This window comes from Amblyomma americanum, chromosome 4 (genome assembly GCF_052857255.1).
Source record: "Amblyomma americanum isolate KBUSLIRL-KWMA chromosome 4, ASM5285725v1, whole genome shotgun sequence".
NCBI lineage: Eukaryota > Metazoa > Arthropoda > Arachnida > Ixodida > Ixodidae > Amblyomma > Amblyomma americanum.
The window spans coordinates 135950901-135977857 of record NC_135500.1 but is presented as its reverse complement, the minus strand read 5'-3'; the positions used below and the strand labels follow the sequence as shown (position 1 = coordinate 135977857).

General features: G+C 44.6%; 1 protein-coding gene across 4 annotated transcripts; it reads right to left on the bottom strand.

The window, feature by feature from the left end:
- Nucleotides 1-2424: 2424 nt before the first annotated feature.
- Nucleotides 2425-26631, bottom strand: LOC144128396 (nucleobindin-2-like). Of its 4 annotated transcripts, none has more exons than XM_077661771.1 (13): nt 26441-26631; nt 25587-25725; nt 25370-25471; nt 22416-22545; nt 21719-21816; nt 19026-19211; nt 17504-17594; nt 15759-15817; nt 15578-15670; nt 13210-13299; nt 11452-11650; nt 4802-5322; nt 2425-3934 (listed from the first exon to the last, which is right to left on the bottom strand). In XM_077661771.1, the coding sequence occupies exons 2-13, from the start codon at nt 25722-25724 to the stop codon at nt 3815-3817; spliced, it is 1827 nt and encodes a 608-aa protein (XP_077517897.1). In that variant the 5' UTR covers nt 25725; nt 26441-26631; the 3' UTR covers nt 2425-3814. The 4 variants fall into 4 exon arrangements, with proteins under 4 accessions (XP_077517897.1, XP_077517899.1, XP_077517900.1 ...); XM_077661773.1 differs by having other exon boundaries at nt 21719-21813; nt 26441-26579; XM_077661774.1 differs by lacking the exon at nt 26441-26631 and adding an exon at nt 25938-26188 and having other exon boundaries at nt 21719-21813.
- Between the last annotated feature and the right edge of the window lie 326 nt (nt 26632-26957).

Below are 26957 nucleotides of genomic sequence, written 5' to 3'. Positions count from 1 at the left end.
CAACTTTTTTAGCATCTAAACTAAAACGAAATTCTAAATGCCCGTGCACTGAGCGATGTCAGTGCACGTTAAAGGGGCTGCGAAACACTGCTTGAACGGATGCCGGTTATGCTTCAGATGGATTCTTTATGTCGCACAGATGCTGACTCAAAAAGAATTACGTGAATCGATGCATAGGAACGGGAGTTATTCAATGAAGAAATTTCAAAATACAAGCAAACAAAATGCTGCCCTCAATTCGATTTTCGTGCAGCTTCCCATTCCCATTACACTCTCCCAATGACGACAATCAGGGCAACCAATCAAAACAGCCTATCTTAGCACGTGTCGGAAGTTTGCACTCCATGGTTGCCTGTTCTCTAACTCGTTCATGCCAAAGCTGGCAGCGCCGTTTGCATGGTTACAACAACCATGTGAACGCCCAGCTGGCCCAGCGATGCTTCACCGTCACGTCGACGGTGCAGAAGGAAACACTGAGCAGCGACGTTCCCTTACTTATGGGTCCGAACTCGAGCGCAAGATACTGCGACAGTGTGACAGCCTGCGCAAGATATCAGACACATTTAGCATAGCGCGTACTGCTACTGCTTACCGCCAACCATCGCCTGTCTCTCCTAGCGCGCTTGTTGGCCACGGTGAGCAAGGAGCGCGCGCTGTTGACGGGAACGTGGCGCCATCCGGCGCCACCGCCCAGTAATCCTCCACAAGCTGACGATGCGCACTGCCTGCTCAATGTGAAACGAATGCATTCTTCCTTGGGACCAAAACGAATGCTTGTAGAGTGCAATGGCTCGATCGGATCGATTCTGCAAAGCCGCTCTCAGATACATAGAGAGTAGCCATAAGTGTTTAGTGCTAAGTCGTAGGATGTTTACAGAGAGGCGCAAAGTCCTTCAATGCAAAAAGTAGCCAGTGCCTTTGGCGGCGTGTTTTTGTTTTACTTGATTTAGAGTGCTTTTATCTAGGGCAAACAAGTTGGTTTTGTTAATGTAATATAAAACACAAAAACTTGACAAAAACGTATCTCTAGTTATTAACGCAATTTGCAGTATATGTACTCTTTGTCCAATCATCAAGCTCGCACAAAGTGATGTCATATCCGCTGCTAAAAACCGCCACTGTATGGTGACACCGTCAGCGCCACGAATTTGTTTTTGCGAGCTAATTAAAATATTAAAAACCACAGTATACGTGGTACGACCTATGCTAATAGCATCACTATAACTCATTCTGTGCAACCAACAGGCCAAACAATGCACTGAAAATGTGTTTTGGGGCCCCTTTAAAGAACCCCAGGAGGTTGAAATTTCTGGAGCCCTCCACTACGGCGTCCCTCATTGCCTGAGTAACTTTGGGACGTTAAACCCCCATATAACCTATAAAGGAAAACCTAATTTAAAAGTAATTTTCATTATTTAAAGCAAGTAATTGTAATGCGAAGCTTAAGCATGCTCGTTTTTTTTTTTTTACTTTCAACTGCGCACTGAGTGGTTAAAGAGCCACAGAAAGGGGTGTTTGAGCTTGGCTTTAAAATGCTTGCACTATGTAGAGTACAGGCCACCAAGCATCCATGCCGTGTACGAGACCTCAAAAGCGAGCGGGAAATTTACAATACAGTTTTAAAAATTTCTGCTTTCGCACCTCGTGGCGACGCGCGGTGGTGCGGCTGCTTGCTAAGTGCAGGATTTGACTGGACGCCGACGTTAAAATGGTGTGCTGTAGGCGGCGGCCTGACAATGCTATCGCTTTCTACTATTAATGGGGAAGCTTAAGGGACCTCCAAGTTTTTTCTTTTTCCTGACATGAGATATGGGGGGATCGACTTACATTCGAGTCGACCTGTAAATATGGTATGTTCCCAGTGTTCCAAGCACCACTGTCACGATCTCAACACAATTCCGAAACCCAGCAAAATCAGAATTACTAACTCCCATCCATTCCTTAATTTAATAGAAAACAGTACACTCCTCCGAGTCACACCCAAGCGCTACACTGTGATGCTCAGAGCAAAGCGATGTTCATGTTAGTTGACCAATCGCGCCGCTTCTACGAGCTTAGGTGACATGTCAGTTTACGGGGCACGGTGTTCAACTTGGAATGACCATCAGTGTGCTGACAAATGGCAGTCTACATGGTACCTCGATGCAGCAGTGGTTCAGCATGCTCGGTTAAGCTCTGTGGCACGCCTGGCTTCTCGAGCCTGCAATGCATCCGCAGCAGGGGCTTGGAATGTAAAAAAACTGTGCTTTCGGGGATCGAAATTTGGTCACCGAAACCTGAAGTCTCAGTTTTGCAGGCTGCAAAAGTTTTGAAGAATGACAAAAAAAAAAAAAACTGAGAATAGCCATGTTTACACTATAGATAGCGCAGCATGCAGTAGCTAAATAACCCGTGAATACCAGAAGCAAAGTAATGAGGCTATACTTTTAAGAACACATTTATTAAAACATTTAGATCGCAAAATTTTTATGAGAATTCGCGTGAGTGGCTTGCGAGATAAAAAGTAGCTTTGATCCCTCTGAACTGGTGAGTGGAAACACCAAGCAGCACTGTGCCAGTTTTGATCTCAGTGGCCTTAGCACACACATGTCCATCAACAGAAGGAAAAGGTCGCTACTCAAATGCCTAGAAATGTGTTCAGTCCCTAAGCTAATTTGTGACAGCCACACAAACTCATTACTATGGCAAAAGGTTAACCATAGTGAACAAAGCAAAGCTTAGAATTACTAAAACGTATCGGAGTAAAATTCTTTCTCAGTCACTGAGAGAATGAAATAAAACATTATCAATCATCCCGAATGTCCGAGACAGTCGTAATCTTACAAGCCAGCATCAGGGGTCTCTTACAGCACTTCTAAAACCTGAGGAGGAGGGACATTGCCATCAGATTGTGCCCAGACACTATCTGCAGGACACTGGAATAAAGCACAGGCAAATAAACCTTGGTGCCGCATCTACAAGCCCCAATATTTAGTCTGTACAAATGGCCCAGAAAGCTATGTATGCACTTAAAAAAAATAAAAACCCAGCCGCTATTTACATTGCACTAGCAATAAAGCTTGCAAAAGAGCCTGCAATGTTTCATGCTGGTGTCAAAGTCTCCACCATCAGAACAACCATCTCTGTGCAAAAAAAAAAAAAAATCAACATAAGTAGAAGTAAATCCATCCAGCACTCCCTGTTGTCACGATTCGAAGCTGCAGCAGAGCTGACATTACTGCAGGAACTATAAGCCTTACAAAAATTAGCAGTGCTTGCATCATAACAAAAGCCTCACGAAATCACCATGCATTAGTTATTCCCATGTGGCCCCAGTGTAATAAAAGCATTGTTGTCCCTGTCAACAGAAGATAAGAAATCAGAAGATAAGAAGTGCAGCAGTGCCTCCCCTCCAATTTAGCTGCAAAGGCAGCACAAACCAGGTTGCGTTGATTTTGCCCTCAAACCTTTGTCAGAGGTGTGGCAGAACACCAGAAAAGCAACACTACCTGTGCTGCATTCAAACCTCAGATCAAGACACAGCCAGCTGCAGCGCGTTGCACCTGTTCATGCTGCATTCCACCATGCAGCTCTGAATGCAGCTGAAAAGAGCAAAAAAAACCACAAGCTGTTCGTGCCGCGCTCAAAAACCTTCACAACCCAGTGGCCAGCAATTGTTGTTGTTGATGACGAACGTTGTAAAAGAGAAGCCGAAAGACACCTACTGTTGCACCTCAACCCGGAGAGCACTTGTAGGGGCAACAGCAACAACAACAACCAGAGATGCATTCACTTTTAAAAGTAGGCAGTCCTTGAGTTTCTATCGATGTGAAGCTCAGTGCTGAACCACGGTTGGAACATGTCCGGCAGCGGCCTGAGCGGCTGGCACTGCAGCAGCTGGAGCTGCAGCCGACGGAACCTGAACTTGCTGATGATGCTGCTGCTGACTTGCATCCTGCAAAGAAAACAGCAGTGACCTTTGAAGATGCTTGCAAAATGTGCCACTACATGTAACAGTTCATGCAATGCTACAACTGTAAAAAATTGGTTGTTCAAGGCCATACACCAGTGTTTAATCAGTGTCACAAGAGCATTATTTGTCTTCAGGACAAAACAGTGCAATTCCAAAAACGCAACAGCCAACACTATTTGTTTTTTCAGAGGTTTGCAAAGTTTTCCAAAACAACCCATGTACACTGAGAACAGCAAGAGTGCAGCTGTATCAACCTCAAGAAAGTCACGTTGACGTTAAAATAAAGCTAATCTTACGACATCTTGTGACATGACTGCTGAGATGGTACAAAACTGGTGGTGAAAATGTGGCAGTACCAAAGTTGCAGGGACAATACTGCACACAATATTATCAAACAACAGCAACCAGATTTGCCATAAGACAGCAGTTCTGCCTCTTCAAGTTCAACACTGCTTAAGAAACTCAAAGCCCATCTAGTCAGCTGCTGCAAGAGAAGCCATACGAGAGGCATGCAACAACTTGAAGACTAAAGCCCCGTGGCCTAATGGCAATGTTTGAAGCTTTGAGCACGTGCACTCTGCAAGAGCCTTGCTGGCGTCATGCCAAGCGCGCAGCTAATGTCGCCTGTTGCACCTCCACTCATCCGCACTGCGACATCATATCAGCTACTGCGCGGGCTCCACAGCTGCTGCTTCAGACAGTTACATCAGATTGCTGCACCGATATTGAAGTCCTACAAGTTGCCGTACGCACTCAGGCAAGTTTCAGTTTCATCACTGAAGTTAGTTCGAAAAGACCCCTCAAAACCGTAAGAGATATAGCTCTTTCTATTAAAAAAAAATAATGTACCGGCACATGGTGGACCTCAGGAATGGCAATGCCGGGTGCTGCATGAGCCACTCCTTGACCAGCTGCAGCCTGAGCCACATGAGGCTGCACAACCTGCTGCTGAACCACCGGGGCCTGGTGATCAGCCACAACATGCTGCGGCTGAGCAACCACCTGCTGTGCCACATGCTGCTGCTGCTGCTGCTGTTGGGCCAAATGCTGTTGCTGAGCCAGCTGCTGCTGTTGTGCCAGGTGCTGTTGCTGTTGTGCCAGGTGCTGTTGCTGAGCCAAGTGCTGCTGCTGGGCCAAGTGCTGTTGCTGAGCGAGGTGCTGCTGTTGGGCTGCATGGTACTGTTGGGCTGCAGCATGCTGCTGGGCCAATGGATCAGCCCCGTGCGAAGGAGGCTGGGGAACAGCACCGGATGGGTGTGGCTGCTGTATGTGACCTGGCTGCTGCTGGTACTGGGCTGCATGAGGCTGGTACTGACCCTGGTACTGTTGCACCGGCACCCCCTGCTGGCCTATGTGGTTGCTGGGAACACCTGAAGAGGAGAGAAGGACAAAGCAGTTTTAAGCACACACTGCAGCAGACACAGACACCAATGACAACTGCTGTGTAATCAAGATTGTGGCTGGGCTTTATTGTATTGTAGACTGTAGCGTATTTTATTGCATTACGTTAATAAGAAAAAATGCAGGTACTATGTACAGCTTGTACAGGCGCAATTTTGTAAAACAGCAACAATAAATCTGCTCGTGTTTAGACAGCACTGGTTCCCCATTCTGTGTTGTTTGTAATTTCTTTAAAAGAGCAGACAATGAGTACTGTCACAAAATCTGCTGCAAGATATTTGTCTGGTTTGGCTGAGCAGCACTGATGGGTGCCTTCTGCAATGCACTAACTGCAAACACAGTCGAAGAATATCAACCTCTGAAGTGCCTTCAATAAGACTACTTTGTCGACAGCCTTTATTCAGCAAAACCTGTCACTGTTTCAAGTGGACAGCACCATGGGGAAAGGTATAGAAAGCATTAGTTGGGCATTAAAAATCACAGAAAAGTATGCAAAGCATTAGTTAGAAAACTCACAGTATAAAAGTTCCCATTTTGCGCTTTTTTTAACTGGTGTTTAAAGGATTAAGAACTACACATGACAGCCCCCAAAGCACAGCCAATGCAACAGAGGCCTCACCACAATGAAATGGGTTCACTCAATGTGCACAGAGACAGCCATTAGATTCTGCAATGTTTCTTAAGAGCACTGCCACCAGAAATTAACCTGCTCCCAGAAGCTCGTTTCACTGCCACCTAATAGCTGGCACTTTGGAAGTTTGTACACCAATATTATTCCAGCTCTGCTCGCTAGGGTGGCGCTTGACAACATGGCATATTTGCAGCTCTTCCAGGTTTAAACCAGACCTGCCCACAATGGACACTGTAAATAGTACGGAAAAAATGGACCCATAAATAGCCTACAAAGCAGACAAATTTAAAATTCAATACAACTACACTGTACATTTCTTATTTCCCTGTGGCAACCTTAACCTAAGCAAATCTCTACATACCGTATATATACAGTAATTCCTCGTTATAACGAAATCGCTTTAATCGAAATATCGCTTTATTAGAAATTTCTTCCAGTCCCGACCCAAACGCATGCATTTTAAGCTGCATTACTCGAAGCGCATGAAGAGCTTGACTCATTTAGAGCGAAGTGGCGAGTGGAGGCATCGCCGCCGCGGCGGCGGCGACCCTTTTGAGCATGCAGTGTCAAATTAATACCGCCGACGAACTAGTCTTATGCAGGCACAGAACAGGCCACAAAAGTAACAAACCTACGATCGATGACCTGCCTAGTAACGAGTACCAAGCAAGTGCCGAGTGCCCCCATCTCTTTACAGCGGATGCGAACGGAAGCGCGCCCAAATCAGTCGCAACCGCATCGCTGGTGTCCCCGTGATAGAATCCAAACAAAAATAAAATTTTCGTCATGCTTTGCGATGCCAGAAAACCGCGCTCTCGTGGATGCCAAAAAGTGGCCAAAAGACCGCGGGCAGACTTGCGCCGTAGCATTCCATGGGGTGCGCTCGGTGTGCAAAATTTTACCGCTCTAAAGAAAATTTCTGGCACTGAAACGTTCCAAAAAGAACAAAAGAAGTGTCCCTCCGATTATGAGCCCATTCACGCTTTCGAGTCGCGAGCGAGGTGAGCTTTCGGCAACGAACTGAGCTGCTCCCTGGCTGCCTTAGTCGTCACTAAGCCTAACCGTTTCACATCGGCCAAAGCAGACGAAACTCTCGAAAGCTCGCGAACAAGGTCATTCCCGAGAGTTTTCGCTTCAAACGAGAAGGCGACCCGACCCGCAGGTCACACTTGCAAGTGTGAACAACGGCGTTGTCGAGCTCCTGCCTGGTTGCACGCCCTTTGTCATGTTTGACGCGAGGAGCTACGTTAACAAATCGGGAAGACGACATTGGGGAAGCCGGTCTAGAAATTTGCTTGCCGCTTGTCATAATCGGCCTGTATCGCAATAAAACACCACCCCTAGCTTTGTTGCACTTTCCACAGTGCAAATCGACCGATAACTTGCCAAAGACACGAAAAATCCAAGCGTCGCCAGCAGCGAGTCAGGCAGTCAACATGGCGGGTCAACGCAACCACCACGGTGTTTCCCCGGCGATTTTCTCGAGCCGGTTATGCTCGATTCGCACCATCCGACCAGACAAAAAGTCTAAATGCATGGTAGGGTCATTGAATTTTGTTCCTAGAGATCTGTCAACGGTGCGGACGCAACGCTGCACGAACACAGACACTCAAACCATAGAATTAGCAGTGTCGTCGACAACGGTGTGCCCAATAACTCAATTGCAAACTTCACAGCTGCACACCTCGGGGAAAAAAAAAAAAACTGCCCAGTAATCATGCAAAGCCCCTAGTGGAAAACTGTTCAGTTTTCACGATCGTGCTGCGTACCTACAATGAGCGGCTAATAGTTTTTTGAGCACAACAAACACAACCTCAGACTCGAGCCACGGCATTTCCGCTAGCCCCCACCCTCATGAAAGCGGCCACTGCCTTCGAAATACCCTGAAATACCACCATAAAAGCGGCCACTGCCTTCGCGATTCGAAATACCCCGAAGGTTGAATGCATGGGCGGCAACCGCGGCCTCATGCAATGCTTGGTCAGATTACAGCAGGGTTGCACGTGCCCAGTAATTGAACTTGAAACAACCAAAGCTTACTGCCTTTTTTGCACCTGAATGAAGTTTTGCTTCACTAAATACATTGTATTTTGACTACCTCGTTGTTGCGGCACAATTAAAGCTCGACTGCTTTAGATTTTCTTGGGTGGTCGCTTATATCGAATTACCGCTTATATCAAATTGCCGCTTATAACGAATTTTTTAGCCGTCCCGCTGACTTCGTTATAATGAGAGATTACTGTATATATAAACGAATAAGTGCCGCACTCTTGTAGGCGCCGTGCTAGGTATAGTGTCCGAGTGTATGGGACAATAAAGCGGTTTCCTCAGACTACACTTTTGCCAAAATCGCAAAATAAATTTCAGCAGAGACACCTATGACTGCTTACGTGTGAGAAGACGTAAGCCCTCCCGCTCACTTTGTGAATGCAGTCGCCGCACGCTGCGGCATGATGTAACCCGTACTGCTGGCAATTCTACCTCTGCATGGCTCTATGTAGCCGCCGCCGCACCGCTTCTGATCTGCGTCCTAACTTTGTGAAGGCAGTCGCTGCCGTAACATGTCGCCCGCGCTCCACCTTAAGGGCATGACGCAATAGCTACTGGGTTAATGCCCATATATGCAGAATTGGTCTTCCCCTATCCCTATCCTTCACAGATCCCTGCCAGTCCTCATACCACTCCTGGCGCAGTGGTGCAGCGGTTAGGTGGTGTGCCAGTGCCAACGCAATTGTGAAGTCAAGTAGGCTTCAGACAAAGACCGGCAAAACCTGTGAGTGGCGGTCCTAATACAAGAGCACTAAAACTGGAAGGGACAGAAAATCTCCCTTAAGGGTATGACAGATTAGCATTAATGGGTTAATTTCCATTTATGTGGAATTGATCATTCTCGACTTCATATCTGCAGATGGCTGGGAGTCCTCATACCACTCCTGGCGCAGTGGTGCAGGGATTAAGCGATGCACCACTGCCCTGGGATGGCAGGTGATGCCACCGGTGGGGCTCGTGCGATCCAGGTTGTCCCAAGCAACCTTAAATTAACCATCACATGCCAGGCTGCATGAGGACACCGTCTTTCATGGGTACTATCTAGTGCTAGCTCTCTCTCTGTCACACACATACACAGAGAGGGAAAAAGACTGGTTTTCACTAAAGAGGGCAAGTAAGGCTTACACCTTAAAAAATAAGGGTTGTCTTGACCCACTTATAAACCACACATTCCACAAATGGGGTGAGAAATTTGTCATAATGAGTGTGCTTGCTCATGGCACCTTATCTCCATTGTAACTAAAAACCTGCACTTACACTCTCCATGGCCACAGCAGCACTGCAATACACATATTTAGTGCAGTACACAATGGTTTTGCAAGAGCAGCGTATTATCAACACATTTCATGGCATGTGCACCCAGTTTCTGTGAAAGCCCAAACTTCATGTATGTATACTGTGTGAATGGGAAATGCTGTAACACCACCAAGTGACTCATACCCCGGCGCACGGGCAATCTCAATGCCCGTTGAGTCAATGGCGATTGAAATTTTCGAGTGCCATCCAGATTCACCACTGCCACATGGCAAATTCACCACTGCCACATGGCAAATTTCAGTGCTCACTGAGCGAGTAGTAGGCATGCAGTGTGACAGATGGAGCTAGTGGCAGCAAGCAACATTTTTAAAGTGAAGCTAAGTAAAAAAAGCAGAATCTTGGAGTAAGTGCTATTTTAATTGAAACTTTTTTTGGAAAAAGCTATTCAAATACTTCCTAGTTCCCTGCAATCTAGAAACAGCGATAGCAGAGAGATGATGGAAATTGAAAATTGGTTTTTTGGGGAAAGGCACAGTATCTGTCTCGCATCTAGGCTAACACCTGAACTGCATCTCCACTGTCTGACACCTGAACTGGGCCCTAAGGGAAGGGATAAAGGAGGGAGTAAAGGAAGAAAGAGGTGCCGTAGTGGAGGGCTCTGGAATAATTTACACCACCTCGGGATCTTTAACATGCACTGACATCCCATAGCACAGGGGCCGCCGCGGTCGGGTTCGAACCAGGGAGGTGATGGGCAGCACTTCATTTCAGAATGATGGGCAGCACTTCGTTCCAGAAGCATTCACTTTTCGCCGGCGAAGCTGCCACAGATCAGCAACTGTCTTTGTCACGTTCATAGCTACTTTCACTGCATTGTTTGTGGGACCCTTCTTGGTTTCAGTTGTCACAAAGTGTACTAAGAGGTGAAAGAAAAAGGGGGAAACGAAGCAGAAGGGAACGCCGTGACACTGCACAATAAGAACTGCGTCGGTTTGTTTACATCTGATCGCAGGACGTTCTGCGGAGCTGTCATTTTAAAAGACCACCAAATAAAAATGAGTTTATGAACTGGCTAATGTGGTCTAAAATTTTGCCTTTAAATCAAAAGATATTTTTGTTTATTTAGAATTTCTATGTGTTGCTTTTTCAACGTACTGTGAGTACAAGGTTGTTCCCAATGGCCCTTCAGATTCCAATGGCCATTCGTGAACCTCCACTGAGCAGATGTCCATCAAGATCAATGGCCATTGAAAACTGCCGTGTGGTGCTGCCCGAACCCATTGAGTTCAATGTCCATTGATTCAATGAGCATTGAAACTGCCTGTGCCACAGTGGTATTAGTTCTGGTGGTTCAAAATGTCTCATTTCCTTCAAAGCCCTAGCAAATTACTGATAGGTAGGTAATCTTGGTAGCACCAAACAAAGCACTGTCTAGCCAAACCGATTCCAGACAGTTCAGTGGAGAATGTGATGTGTGTAGATGTGCAGAAATGTGAATGTCTCCACATTATCAAAACGTCTGCTCTGGAAGACCACATAAAAAGCAACGCAAGCAACTAGTATGCATAACCAGGTATCAAAATAACCTCTGAAATATACCAGGTCTTGCGTGCAGTAATTGCACTGCAAGAGGCACAGACTGAACTAGTCATGGATGTCAGTACAGGTGAAGTTTAGATAACTTCCGACCGGAACAGGGCAGTGGTTGATACACACTAGAACAAAAATATTATATACTAGTAACTGCCAGTAATACAAACGCAAGCAGCATATGGACCAATCGGAAACTTATCCCCTTAATACCCTATTGTGCTAAAAAAGAAGTCCCAGGCTCGAGCTTGGAGCCAAGATGAATTCTCCTCAATGAATGGAGCTTCTAAAGCATTGTGCAAGAAGCATTCTACTGCAAAGTTTTTTTTTTTCCCGTGTACTAGGCTGAAGTTGACAATCAACTTACATCTGCTTAAAGCAATTCAACTCGGCGCTCCACTCATAGACGCACTCTCCTTCTGAACCTTACTACACACATGTTGCACCTTGCCTACACAGGCATTTGGAGAGACGGAAGCCTCTGTCAAAGCCCCATACGCCAGCAGAGCTGATTCGTTAATATAAGCTGAGTGAGTAGACCTCACTGCTGGCTGCCCGACTCCCTGCTGACCTTGGTATTGAGCTCCCTGTGGCGGCATGTGCTGGTACTGCTGCTGCGGCTGCCCCTGCTGCATGTGTGGAGGAGGAGGCATGGGGCCACCATGGTACTGCTGGTACGGAGGGTATTGCTGGTATGGGTATTGATCCATATGTTGCTGCTGGTACTGGCGCAGGTCATCCTCCGAGTACACTGGCTGCTCCTCCAGGCTCTGAAAGAGAGGAAGGTAGAACAAGTGCGGAGGACATCCACAATTAGTGCGCGCGTTGCTGTAGCACAGTGTATGGTGCGTAGACCATGCACCAAAACCAAGGCTAGCTCACTGATACCCTGCAGCAGCACTACCTTTGTGGAAACAGTGAGCTGTCTAGGCTTTGCCTTGGAATATGTTAAAGCTAAGGTTAGCGCACAATGTAGCAGTTCATCCACACTTCCAACAGCCATCCAACATGTAATGCAGTAGCCCAGAACTCAATTAGACATCAGCAAGCACAGTGCTGCAGCAGTTTTTCCACAGTGGAGTATTTCAATGCCAAGGCAGAGTGCAGAATATCTCAATTACAAATGGCCTCATGGTTTACTCATTTCTTAAGCATCATCCATACTCTACTTGTTATCATCCCCTGCATGGCACTATCATCATTTATCATCACCTTTCTCTCTTTTCATCGAAGTGGCCTGTAAGGGCTAGTTCGAGTATTCGCACGTTCACTCACTTCTTGTGGTATGGAGACGACATCACAGGACTGGGTGCTCCCCACTTCACCGGAGTGTAACTAGCCGCAGAGGTGCTGTGCTTTCTTTTGTCCCGCTACGCCGCCTCTTCAGCACGAGTAGGTTATACCTTAGAACCCATTCACAACAGATGTCCACAATGTCGAGTCCAAGGCACCAGCGTGTTCCCGTTGGACGCCGGATGAGGATTAGCATGTATGGGGCCAGGTGGCTCCCAGCCCCTTGATACGCTAATCCTCAGCCCAATTTTTGAAGTTGCCACTTCCGAAACAAAATAAAACTTTCCTTCCTGTCTCGGATATTCTAACTTCAAAGCTCTATGACCCAAGTTCTACAATAGGCAGTATATAACGTTAGCCTTATTGCCTTCTTTGGGACAAGGAAATCCAATAGCATGTATTTTAGCAACATCCCTGGAGCAAAATTTCTTCAAAGCTCTCAACAAAATACATTACATATTACCTAAGTGCACAAGGAATTGCCTAACATTAAATTAAATTGATTATTTGAAATCAGAACAAAAAAATGCATGTTCCTTGAAGATTTCATAACTGTGACCTCATTAATAAAAATTTCTGGTCTAAAACACTCTTCCCGCCTTTAAAAAACACTGAGGACAACGCCATCCAATTTTTTACATTAGTAAAATTTGATTCTGTGGCTCCTTCTGGGTATTCCGATGTTTGTACAGCTGCAAAAGACGCATTTTAAAAAATTTTCCACCATTCAATTCAAATTTGTGATGTCTACATCACAAAGGAATCCACAATCACCCTTTTGAAGAGAATGGCCCAAAGAAACTGTGTCGACACATGCAGTTTACTTGCAAAGTTAGTCAGTGGTGGTAACATCCGCATTTCATCTCTCGGTCTTTTCTAACTGATCCGAGCTCCATTTCCAGCGAAAGCAGCACCTTTGTCATTAGAATGGCGGTAATCCACTGACACAGGACAACTTTTTCAATTGGTCCTCGGAGACATTACTAATTATAATTCATAAAAAAGCCACAGGAATTGCATGAGCAACTTTTCCTACCTTCCAACCCTCATCTCTCTCAAAGTCCCGTCGGTGCGTCATGTCCAAGAACTCCTGGTGGCTAAGAAGGCCATCTTTGTTTGAGTCACCCTAAGTGCAGCAAGAAAAAAAGAATATGCAAATAAGCGAGAATGCAAGCAACTACTTGACAAATGCATCAGCAAAAAACGAAGTTTGTCTGTGAACGTGGCGATCGAATCTATGCACATGTGTGTGTGCGTGTGCATGAAAACTGCGTGCTCTCAGAATGAACAATACGGAAGACATTGCGAAAATGAGTAACCAGTGACTTGTCTTTTCACTCCCTTATGGCTTGCCACCACCTTCTTACCTCCATGGCAATAAATAAGTGCAAAAACTGATATATTTAGTGTCAATTTGTTTTTGGTCAGCGAGGGCTGCGAGTTTAAGACTGCCGTTTATTGAAAAGGCATTTGATGTAACAAACTAATCCCTGTTTCCTACATGAACTAAGTCATTATGGAAATAAGCCTCTTTAATAGATGCCTATCTGAGAGAGGAGAAACACCATTCATAAATGGCAGCCAATAATCACAAATCATCTAGCTTATAAATTCATTTGTATGGACAGCCACAAGGAAGCATTTTAGGCCTCATACTTCTCAATGTTTATACTATTAATGACATTTTCCACACCCTTGCCTGTCACTCTAATAACTTATGCTGACAATCTCACAATGCTACTGCCCGATAATACTGCAGATGATACATTGATGCACTAAAATAAATTTCTTGATTACTTACGAGAAGGGGCTGAAAAGAATTGTTTAAAAGTAAGTGCCAAGAAAACAAATGCTATAATTTTCTGTCCAAAGAACAAATTTATCCTAGTAAAAATGCCTTAGAGTGGTGTTCACTGAAACCGTAAGTTGGAACATGCAGACAGGTAGTATCCAAAAAAAAAAGTTAGCTGAATTAAAGGTATCTTGCATCAACATAGATATATGTTATGCACACAGCATGCTAAGTTACAATGCCAGTCGAAGGGTGGCAACAATGCCCTCAACCTTGAGCCATATGCTTCCCTCTTCCCTCCAGTTCAAAGTGTTCCACCAGCACCACTACCAGCGTACATTCACAAACAGGTTCTTGATGTGTAGGTATATGGTACAGTAGAATCTCAATGATATGAATCTCATGGGGTCGTGAGAAATATTCGTATTATTTGAAATTCGTATCATCCAAAGCTAACAAACGCCGTATGCAGAAGCACTGGAAATACAGATCTGCTTACAGCTGACAGGATTTACTTATGGCCTCGCGCCACTGCTCACCGCTCGCGAAGTGTGCTGCGCAAATAGTGATCATGATGTCGGCGATGTACGGGCCACATGCCATCATGACATTGGGCTATCGCTCATCGGTTCCTGTACGTACCGCGACAACTGGCACGATTACAATGACTGGCTATCGTAACATCTGTAATGTGCGAGCCATGCGCCACCACTCACTGCTTGCGATGCAAGCAGCACTGTAGTGCTGGAGGGTGCAGCTGTGGCTCGCGTGTTTGTATCATCCGTAGCGGCACGTCCCAAACTCCGTCCCTTGTACACAATGCACTCTGGCCAGGAAATTTCACAAATTTGTATCGTTATGAAATTCATATCAACCGTGATCATATCATCAACATTCTACTGTAGTGATATTATGAACTGACGGAATGAGACGAAGTGGTGCCACGGACTTCGGAAGGTAGCATGGATGTTCATGACGAGCGGGAGACTGTCCACTGTCAATGATGATCTTCGCAAAACTGAACACAAAATTCATTCAAGTAGGCGTGCGACGATAAGGCGACTGCATGAACTCATTCTTGATGTGCCGAAGACCGCGGTCCATGAAGCAGCAACAGAAGAACTAAAGCCCAAGAAGTTGTGCCCAAAGTGGTGTCCAAGATGCTGACCGACAACCACAAATCAACAAGGATGGCTTACACGCTGAACTTTCTCAGGTGCAATGTACAGGAAGGAGACCAACTTCTGGACTCAGTAGTCAGCGGTGATGAAACATGGGTTTTTCATCACACGTCAGAAATCAAGAAACAATCACTGCAATGGCGTCATATGCATTCCCTGCAACAACACAAATTCAACTTCCATTTCAGGGCAGCAACCTGATGGCCACCTCTTTTTGGGACATAACGGCATGCTACTTGTCAACTTCACGCCTCCAGGCACTACAATTAATGCTGCTGCATACTGCAAAGCTTTGGAACGGCTACAACAGTCCATTCAAAACAAACAGAGGGGACAAAACAAACGAAGCGGCACCGGGCCTTCAGCAAGAGCCAGTAGCCAGTAACATGCTTAGAGAAAGAACCTTGAAAAATTTGGCTCCCATGGCTTACCTCCTTCAGGACGTGCTCACGCATCCGCTCCACTTCTTCGTTTCTTTCCTTCAGATCAGTTTCATTGTCACCAGGCTTGTAGAGTTTTTTCACCTGAAAGCCCCAAGCCACATGTTTTACAACATTCCCACTGCACCTTTAGGGCGCAAAGTCATGTTTCAAGTAGAAGAAAAGTCCGCACCTCCAAGTTCAAGACCGCAGCAATTTCATCTGGGTCCAGGTAACCATCCCCGTTGAGGTCTGCAAGGGAAAAAAAAAGGATATTCAGACACTCAAAGGATACAAGACTGAGCACCAATGTTGACCGACAGCACTGCCTTCAGTGTTTCTCACACTAAGGGAAAAAGCCTGCATGCTTAATAACTAAAGGACCTTTCTCTAAACTGAAGCCAAACTGCCACACACACATCACAGCTTTTATCAACACATACCATATTCATCTGAATGTAATGCGACCACGACAGTAATGCGAGGGTCGACATTGAGGGCGCTTAAAGGAAAAACACAACGCAAATGTAACGCAAGGAAAGAGGCGACAGTAAACAAAGAGATGGGTAGAATTATGGGATCCCGCTGTGCTGTCACCATGTCTGTCATGTGCTTTAAAGGCCTTGTCGTAAAAACAAAACTTCTCCCTGTTGCTCAACCGTGCAGTGAGCCATGCCTCCCAAACGTCGATGGCCATTTTCAACACATTTAAAAAAGTCACCGTATTACAAACGGAGCCATCAGAAAATTGCGCGACAGCATGGGAGAGCACCTTTTTGCATATGGCAAGCCTTTCGGACATCCGTAGCAGATCACTGCTGTTAGCGTATGACATTGGCAGCACTGCGGGCACTGAGGGAGCCTGCCAAACTTTAATGGAACGGAAAAAAGCCATTCAATCTCATGTATCCCACAGAATTTTCTCAAGATAATGCGTAGAATTCGCACACAGTACGCAAGTGTGCCTTCTCCGATTATGAGTTTCTGACCACTCTGCCGCTGCTCCAATCGTGATATGCTGCAACCGTAGCCTAGTGTAATATTTGCGGCTCGGAGCTTCCATGGGTCGACCAATGCAACAGCCTAAATTTCTTTTGTTCTCTTCGCATTTCCTGAAGTTGGGGGCGGATCTGCATGATGCATCAACCATTACAAGAGTAAATACAATACAGTAAGCTTTTGGCTCTGTGTAATATTTAATTACAGCATGAGGAGCGACCTTTCAATTCTATTTTCGGCAAAAAAATAAACTCTCGTTACATCCGAGTTAATACAGCATATGCTACAGGTAAGACAAAGGAATAAATGAACACAAGATTGAGAACATTGAACAAACAGCAGTGGAGAGTACAGAAATGTACCAACACAACCACAAAGCTGTCCCATAGCTTGTCCCGTATCTTGGTTCTATCATGTCGAGTCAATAAACAAGTCCCTAACTGCTACCATTAGTCCACATATGCATTTGTTTATGTACACCAGCATGCACAATTGCAGCTTTCCCATTTGCATTTTTTTAAAGCATTAAAAAAAATCAGATGTACTCCTCCTCCCAAAAGAAAAACAAAAAACGGTACATAGTCTGTTTCAAACCACAATATGCTTTTACACAGCACTGCACAGGCTCTGAGGAACAAATTAAAGAAATAGGAACAAACTATATATCAAAACTAAGGTTTTCTTCAATCCTGCAACTATAAACATTGTGCTAAGACCGTTCCGCATAGTAGCATTCAAGTGCTTCCCTGCTGTGTCGAGAAAACGACATGCTCAAAGGCTGAGGAGTGAGAAATGCATCTGTGGAACAAGAGTATGCCAATTGCATACATTGTATTTACTCGCATAATTTGTGCCCACTTATTATTTATGCACCCCCAACAACCCAAGACATGGGTGACACGCCCAAAGTCGCTCAACATCCAAAGTTGTACAACCCACCATGCATGGCAAAGAAGGTCTCAGGGTTGAAGTCTTGAGGATCCATGTGATCCTGCTCCTGCCACACTTCTTCCAGTTGAGGCTTGCTGCCCTGCGCGGAACCAAGCATGAGCAGGAGATCAGCCACAATTAAATGCATATGTAACAAGGCTGCACTTCACATGTAGCCCTGTTGAGATGAACTGAGCATGGCCAATTAATCAGCTATGATCATCGTTACAGAGACTAGCACCCCTTATTCGATATGGCCTGCCTGACCTGAAAACAGGCTTAACAAGAAAGAAGATTCTTAGTGTCTGTTTCTGGACTCAGTCTTCTGTTTCTATCTGAGCTACTAGACATGCTTCTGCATACCACTCTCAATGCTGTTCACCCTTCCGCATACACTGAACTGCTCTCCCCTCACACTGCTCACCTCCTTAATCTGTACCTTCTCTCAACCTACTTTTCTTCCCAGCATATTCTGCACAGATGAGCACTGTAGAATCTTTATCATGTGCAACATTTTATGTACTCCCGAAACAAAATGAAAATTCCAGCAAAGGAATGATATGAACAGCCATTTCTTTTTCTACAACTGTGGCACTATATCAAGCTACCAGTCTTTTACAACGCATTCTTTTTCCAAAACAATTTTCCATTCAGTTCTGTGTGCAGCCCACACAGAGGACTATAACTACAGCGGACAGGAAACCACAAGCTGTACACGCGATTCATATTCGAAGAAGCGAGAAACACGAGAATACAAAAAAGGGGACGATGCAACGCAAGCTCTTTTTGCACAAAGCGGTTTCCCAATCTGCCAGCAGATAGATCCTTTCAGTCTTTGTAATATAGAACCTTGTAAGCAGAAAGTTTGTTACAAAGACGACGACACTCACCAATGAAAATTCGACTGCTAACACTATTCTTAGTGCTATTTGTTAATTCTTGCTTATTGTTTCCAATCTTGCACTCCATGTTGCTTAGCATGACAATTTTTATGACTTGTGAATTCAGAGTGGCACTCTGTACACTGCTGTACAGGCACTAGGCATACACCAAGGGCCGTAATCAGAGTTTGTGTTAAAATAAAAAGCGCCATAATCTGCCGCAGCGTCCACACCCGATTGGTCGAAACGCCGGAAGCGGATGTCGGTTTGGTTACGAATGTGAGCAGCGGCAGGATGTCCCTCTGTTGCGGTTGCCGCACCGCATGGTCCGCTATGTGTTTGACGTCACCGGTCCAGCTTCTTCAACTCTTTTCGCTGCATTCGAAACTACCACATCAACTTCCGGCATTCCGACCAATCAGGTGCAGCCACTGCAGCAGATTATGATGCTTTTTGTTATGACACAAACTCTGAATATGGACCCAGCTGTTCCCCGAAGCCTTTTCTTTACTTGAGGCCACTCAACCATATGACGGAAATAAAAATGTACAGACACCAAACATCACCATCATAAACAGACACCAAACATCATAACGTGTCTGCATGCCACACTGAATGTGGCTCTCGCAACACAGCGAACAAGCACACACCGGCTCATGGACAGCGGGGTGTTCCTTGTGTTTCTTGATGGTCTCATTGTGGTGCTGCTCGATCTTTAGCCGCTCCTGCTCGGTCATGTTCGCCAGGCTGTTACGGTACTCGAGCTCCTTGCGAATCTCGTACTCCTTGAATTCAGCTTTGCGCTGTTCGTCCAGTAGTTCCAGATCCCTCGTCGCCTGCGCATGAAATAGTTAGCAAGTTTAGCACTGCCTATTTAGCAATTCACAGCGAGTAAGGTGAGCTAAAAGAAGTTACCAAAATTCTGGAATGTAAGGTTGCATAGAGGCTATGATGCTGCAGTTAAGGGCCCTGAACCAGCTTCAATCGTTCAAGGTTCTTGAAGATGCTCCATAGTCCGAGTAAATGAGTGCTTTTGCACATTGCCCATCCTATCATCTTAAAATTTCAATTGCAACTACTTTATCAGTGCAAAGATAATTGCAAAGATAATGTTGACTTATAACATGAGGCACAGGAATAAGACAGTGACATAAATCAATATATAAAGAAGGGGCCTTGGAGTGCAAAGTTGCACAGGAACTTAACACGAGTGGCTCCACACAGAAAATTTAACAAAGACTGATCAGCACCAAACAGCACTTCCGTGCAGATGCATAAAAAATTAAGTGCAGTCCTGAAATTTGACGTCAAAGGAAGCCATGAAAATATCACCGAAGCATTTCCTCTCACATTAGCAGCTCCGGCTTTCACTTGGATCAAGCCATGTGAACTTTCGTACAGTTTTAATCTCAGCAGTGAGCCAGGCGATAATGCGGATGGATGTCCAACCACCACTCCCTAGACGGCAGTTAGTTCTAGACCCACATCTTAATAACCACATCATGACGCACATTTTTGCACGATTACCACCAAAACTCTATGCCAAGTTCTAGAAAGAATGGCAGGGGTAGAGTGTGGCCCCTTGTTCCATCCTTATGTGCGAACCTACCTTGGTACAGCCATATGTGCAAAAATGACATTGCCAAAAAATGAAAGCCGACAGTGCCTGACAAAAGCCTTGCATGTACAGCGTTTGGTTATGGTTCCTATCATTTCATTCCTGCAACTACACATTACATAGAAATAAGCACTTGTCAAACTGCACAAGAAACTAAACAGAGAGCTTTTCAGTCCCTGCCTTGAATACAATGCATTTTGTTCAGAAATTTTGTAACACAACACAGATGTTAATTAGGGGTGCACGAATAGTACTTTTTAAAAACTAAATCGAATATGAATAGTGTAGCTAAAAACCGAATCAAATAGTGATAGGACTGAACCGAATACGAATCTGATATTAGTACTGATATTTGCTGCTTGTGCTAATATTGTCATGTAGGGGTGACGCCAGTCCGATAGAAATAAAGCGAAAAGGTTTCCAAAAGAAACCCTTTATTGGGTTGACTCGCGCCCACAAAGAACTGAATGACTCAGCAAGCGGTGATAGCTACAAGCGCGCTCGGTCCTGCTCAATTTAAAGCTGGCAAGGAATCATCGAGATAAGCCGCCAAAGCAACTACAACAGCCTAGAACAATGTAAAAGCAGTCGCTCATGGCTGCGATCATTCGAGATAAGTCTGGTCACATCTCAGGACAAAAAAAACAAGATAAAGCCGGGTACCGGTGAATTCGAGCACGAATAGACACATAGTACTACAAAGATTCGTGGCAATATTTTTACAAAATGAGCAATCATGCAAACCACTGACGCTCCAGTGGTGGCACTGCTGTATGGTGCTATAAGTTTAAAACTTATTAAGTTAGAGCTATAGCTGCTAAAAGGCGCAACACTAATATCCACTAATGGGTCCCAACAGGAAGTCACTATATTAACCCTTAAGACCGTCAAGTTATAGCTATAGGGAAATAACCGCTTGCTTAGTTTGGTCAAAGACCCTTTTGCCAAGCATATCTCTCCAGAAAAGCCAATCACCAGGCCGGAGGAAGCCTTGCACCTATTAGAAAACTGGTATGCGCTAGAACAACACCGCAGGAAATGAGACTGGTAGCACTTACGTACATGGACTCCGAGATCGAGCATCAAGGCAGGGTTTTCCTGAATTTACACGAGCCCTGCCACGTCATTCAGCCTTGGAGGCCATGTACAAGCACTATGAATGCTATCACACAAATGGACCGCGTCATGATGCCGAACCTCTAATCTCCGTCATGCTTTTCACGAAAGGATGGTGTGAGGCAAAGGTATGGGCCGCTTTTGGAACATTCTTCGCATAAAAATACGGCGGGCCTTATTCGAACCTCCTGCCATCGTTAAAAAACCATTAGAAAAGCTGAGCACATATTCGATTCGTTTCAAATAATTTTGCAAATACATTATTTGATTCTTATGCATAATCGAATAGAAGGATACTTGATCCGCTACTCGAAATTTCCAAATATTCGAACATCTCTAATGTTTATTTAATAACTTAACGATCATTTTACATAATAAAAAAATGGAAATAAAAAATGAATAACAACAAAGCACATTCAGCCCATATGAAATGCAAGGACAACAGTTGGGAAGCACAGAGAAACATAAGCGTAGACAATGCTGTTATTCAGCTTACATTTCAAAGAAAAATTGCAAACCATCATGAGAAAAAAAAGAAACTGAGATCATGAACATCAGAGTCAAGAACATGTTGATATATGCAAATAATGATACAATACAGGCACTTACACTGACAATGAGCTTTTTCAGATCTTCAATTTCAAAGGAGTGTGGATTCTGGTGGTCTAGATGGTGAGGCATCCTGACACTGCCACGATCCAGGCCTGCTAGGTAAAATGAAGGCATGTAATTCGAAACACACAAAAGTTAAAGCAGGCAGAAATGGAAAGCTGACATCAGAGGCTCTCAAACATGATTATGTAATTCAATTCGTACATGTCCCATCAGAAATTTGCTGCTTGATAAAATACTCCATAATGTAAAAAATAGTTCACAAGCAGCAACAGTGTAAATTTACTGATTACTAAAACAAAAGTTGACAATTTCCCACATAGTGAGTTTGCATAAATTGTGATTAACAGTAGACCTAGAAAGTCATCAAGAGGGTGCCTCAGGGTTTAGCACTACACATAACACCGAACAATAATAGTTAACAATACTATCCCAAGCCTTTCGGCAATTCTTTTTATTAGAAACTTGCAATGTTTGTGCAGCCCTTGTAAAGTGCAGAGCACTCTTCACAACACTAACGTGGTCCCTTACAGTGTGGGCTTCTATGAAGCTGAGCTTTCATAAAAAGTAACATGAGGCCTGTCTGGATGGGGCAGGGTTGCAACAGGAACCCTTATGAAGACAGCAGGGCTAAGGAATACCAAACAATAAATAGGAAACCTGAAATCAGAAGCGTGCAAGAAGAGGTACTCACCAAGTTCCTTCTTTTCCATAGCCTGCACGGTGAGTTTTCGCAACCGGTCGAGCTCCACTCTCTTGAGCTCGTCCAGCCGGCTCCGAACATCATGCCTCACAAACTCGAGTTCCTCCGCCACTTTGCCACTCTTTTGGTAGAGAAAGTAAAAATCCAACATTGAAAGCTGAGTGTACTGAACTTAAACTCTATTCACAGTGCACTGCACACAACAAACTGAGAAAAGTCAAAAAGTGGACTCTCTGCAGAATCAGGACATTCTGACTGCAGCCCACCATCGATTTTGCGACGAAAGGCGAAGGGCAAAGAGGCTGATAGTTGACACGCCTTCAGCTTGCATTGCAGCTCCACCCACGTTCATGACCACCGCACTGAGATCCTCCACAAGAGAAAAGAAGTAGTCCACCGTTACAGCTTTTCTTGCTATGTATGCAAAGAGCTAGCCACGAGATAGAAATATAAGGTCAAGAATTTTGATACCTCTGGTTCGTTTGGTACAGTAAGCCATTAAAATGCTGATTTCATTTACTGCCATAATATTTCAACAGCCTGTGGACTATGGACTGTTGCTGCTAACTGCTATTCGTTTCGCAAGTTTAATCCTAGTACAGTACTTCAAAGAACCTGACTGCTATCTTGGGAAAAGCCTGGAACTATTTCTGCAATTAAACTTTGAGTTACTATAAACAGCATGAAAACTACACAGCTGTGTGCTACGCAGAAGCATGATGGCTGATGCTTATGATGCTGTAATGATCACACACACAGTGACCTCCGAGAGTGTGCTGTCTCCACAACCCGATTTCTAAAAAATTTGCTACGCCTTAATCTGGCTGCTCCATCATCATCAGCCTAGTTGTATAATAATTTTTGAAAATGGTAAGTCCCAGAGTGAGAAAAAGAAAAGCAGTTTTTATGTAAAATAACTTAGAACAACTAAGTGCATTTGCTTCCAGATGCTCTGTGCCACTTGACTTCGATGCAACTGCAGCGTTTTTTGGATGTATAGATTTTGCAACGTTTGGTGGCTGATGCAAAGACGTCCTTCTTTCACATTCATGAGACAGATTTTCAAAATAAACTACTCAGACAACAAAACATGTCAAGCCTGATCGTACTTAATATGTCTCGTATAAACATATAACCTGAGTCAGTAGCTGTATTTAAATTCTCCAGCTCAGTAGCCAAGATTTAAGATTTATCAATAACAACTGACTTGCCACAACTTGCCAAAGTCGTGGCCACTTTGCAGATAAGACAAACACGTGCACTCAAAACACTGAAAAACTAATTATGCCTTTGTTTCAGACAAAGGGCCTCAGAAAGTTTGTCCATAGTGCCAATAGACTTCTCAGTATTTTAAGTAAACTATTGTTTCTAAAAAGGTCTCTTTCTTTTCTTGTGGCTATGCGGAACATATCAGCAACATGTCTGCAATCAACGTTTTATCATTTGCATTAAGTTTACACATGTTGGCAATGATGTATATAGGGTAGGAAGGGACACCGAAAGAAAGAGCATGAGGAAAATGGTCAGACAGGAAGAAAGGGATGCACATGAGTGCTGCATTCAAGTGTATCTTTTTCCTTCTGTCTGTCCAAGTCCCTTGCACTGTTTCTTTCAGCATGCATTACCAATTAGACTGACACCTCACTCCAGAAAGGGACGCCATATAAGTGTGAACATAAGCCCCCCCCCCCCCCCCTTTTTTTCAGATGGAGACGCAACGACTAAGGGACAGTGCTTAAAATCGAAGCATGTTCAGGCTACTTATTCTTCAAGAAATAAAATTTCCAATGTAAGCCTGAAAAAAAGAGGGGGAGGGGGGATAATCTGACATGCTGCACTACACGACTACTTTTTCCAGAAGCCAAAAAAATAAAAGTTCTCAGCAATCTTTTCCCTTTAAGCAAATGAGCAACCATTTAATACAACAGCATCTTTTTCAAAAGAGTCCCAGAAAACAATCTGCTTCATAAAATACGTTACCAGAACCAGAAGCTAGGAAGGTGGGAAAGGGTGAAGTAGACAAGACACGCATAAACACCTTCATTATCAATTAGGTATTCCATTGCTTGCCTAGGCATGGTTTCCATACGAGTGGCATATCATCACATTTATCATGCGACGGCACTTTTCATAGCAGTCACTTTACATTCTACGTCGAGTGCAGCAAGACACTGTGCTAGGCAGTTAAACCTTGCATAGTAAAATCCAACTGCTCGTGGTTAGCCCTCAGTAACTAAATGCAAATGCAAAATATTAAACAGAACTGCTTTCATACTTTCGGTGATGCAGTTTGCACTGAAGCCCGCATACACATCCAGTTTTCTTCAAAACTATACGTCAAACCCACAGAAAATGCGTGTCAATACTAGAGTACCTAGAGAAGCATTTTTCAAAGCCGACAGAAGTTGGAAAACAAGCATAAAGCAATAGAAAAGTGATGACAAGCTGTATCGTGACTAACGTGTCTCCTCTGCAGCAGCACCTTTTGCAGCTATAGTAACTTGACGCCTCATAACAAAGGAACAATGAAGAGTCGCTCGCAGTGCCATGATGAAAGTGAAGGGAATGAAATGAGATTAATTTAATAATGAGACTCGAACAGTGTAAACACGGGCAAATCTTCGCAGTTATAAACTTGTTTCCAGTCAGAACAAATCACACTTGTCACCACTTACATCAAGCTACACTGGCAAGCAATTTCGAGCACTGAGCATTCATGATCCAATGGAATAATGGCTCCTATGCTGAGAAGGCCAAAGGCCTTTCCATCTCTTCAGGCAAGATAATAAGTCAGGCTCACTACAGAATTAAACAAATAATGCAATTGCATCATGCAACCACAAGAGAAAAAGAGTACCATAGAGAAAAATAGAAAACAGCATGCAATCTAAGCAACTGGTGTGGTAGGAGAATAATGACCTAATGCATAATACAACATCGCATACCTTTATGTCATCCAAGTTGATGCTCTTTAACTTGGCAGAAAATTCGGGGTCCTGCTCAAGTGCCTCTACAACTTGTCCAAGGTAGCGGCTGTATTCTAAGCCCTGCAAAATCAAGACGGTAAAATTGGCAATATCGTCACCATGGCCGTATGGTTCATAAACATGCTATGTCAATAACAGGTTTGCAAGGGTGAAAACCAAATTAAAACCAACATACAAAATCCGGAGGTTCTTCCACAGTATTCGCCTCTTTTGCCCCATGTAGTTCTTTTTTCCTTTTGTCCACAGGTGGACCGACAACTCCTTGTAAGATAAGGAGCAGAAGACAAACTGCCTGGTATGCTTTCACAGCCATTCTGAAAGAACAAGTAAAAAAAAAACAATATTGGCGGCTCCCAACTGCGTTGAACGCGCGGCATATATAGGTCACAGGGTCAACAAACGCGTGTACAAACTGTCACACGGGTTCCCCCTTGACAAGCTACACGTGTAACAGCCGGATTCGAGAAGTTCACACGAGTCACACGAAGGAGCGATTTAAATATATCGCTGGCGAAAGGTTTCGTACCTTACGTGCAACCGCTAGCCGGCGATAGTGTCATGCCACAACAGGAACTAAAAGGCCCGGTAGACAGTGATCAAACTGTAGACGCTCGATCAGCTGACGTGTTTGTTCGCTTCGTAAAGAGATCGACTATAAAGCAGTCGACCTTCGAATTTAAACGACCTTCGGACGGAGATTTTCCGCTTTCTAAAACTCGACTGAAAGCGATGTCGCAGGCTGATAAAACGCCGGCTCAGCTAGTCCGACTGAGCAATAACCCAAGGCAACGTAAACATGCGCACCTATCGCTTATCAAACGGCAGTCATAAACCGGTTCCCTTCAACCCCGGGAACCCCCAAGCCGCTCCAAAGAGTGACGGCTGACGACATTCAGAGTGGAATAGTCTAACAGATGCTAGATCAACCACGCTCAGCTGGAGCTCGCAAGTGTGAATGCGCGATCCGTCAAGCCACGATCCGAATGTCGCGCAGACAAAGCGAGCTGACTGGCAGCAGAAAGGACTCACGGTTTTGATGAACTTTACGGAAGAGCGGGAACAGCGTGCTGTTCAAGCAGCCGGCAGACACAGGTATCAGAGCCGCACGCCTCATACGCGACGTGGAACTAGCCAGCGTCCTTCGGCACCCGCTGGGATCATTGCGGACAGGTAGCAAAGGTAGCCGCCGGGTGTCGCCCCGCTCGAAATTCGGCGCTCTTCATGTTTAAGGTGCTGCCCACTTTAGGCAGAGCAACGTTACGCGAAAAATAGTAATTGAAAATGTTTTTAAAAAATTTACTTCTGTCGCCACCTGCATAACGTAAATACGACTACGAAAGAAAGACAGACAGCGGAAGGGTACTGACCAGTTTATTTTTTCACAGCACTGCTTGCTCGTTTTTATTGCAAACAAGCCTGGTTTGTTATCATTGAAGTTTGGTTTGTTTCAATCAGTGCTATTTGATATTAGGTATCATCCAAGAGCTCCGGTTTCAACCAACGCTAATTGTTTCAACAGTGATGATTCCCCATCGCAAATCCCAAG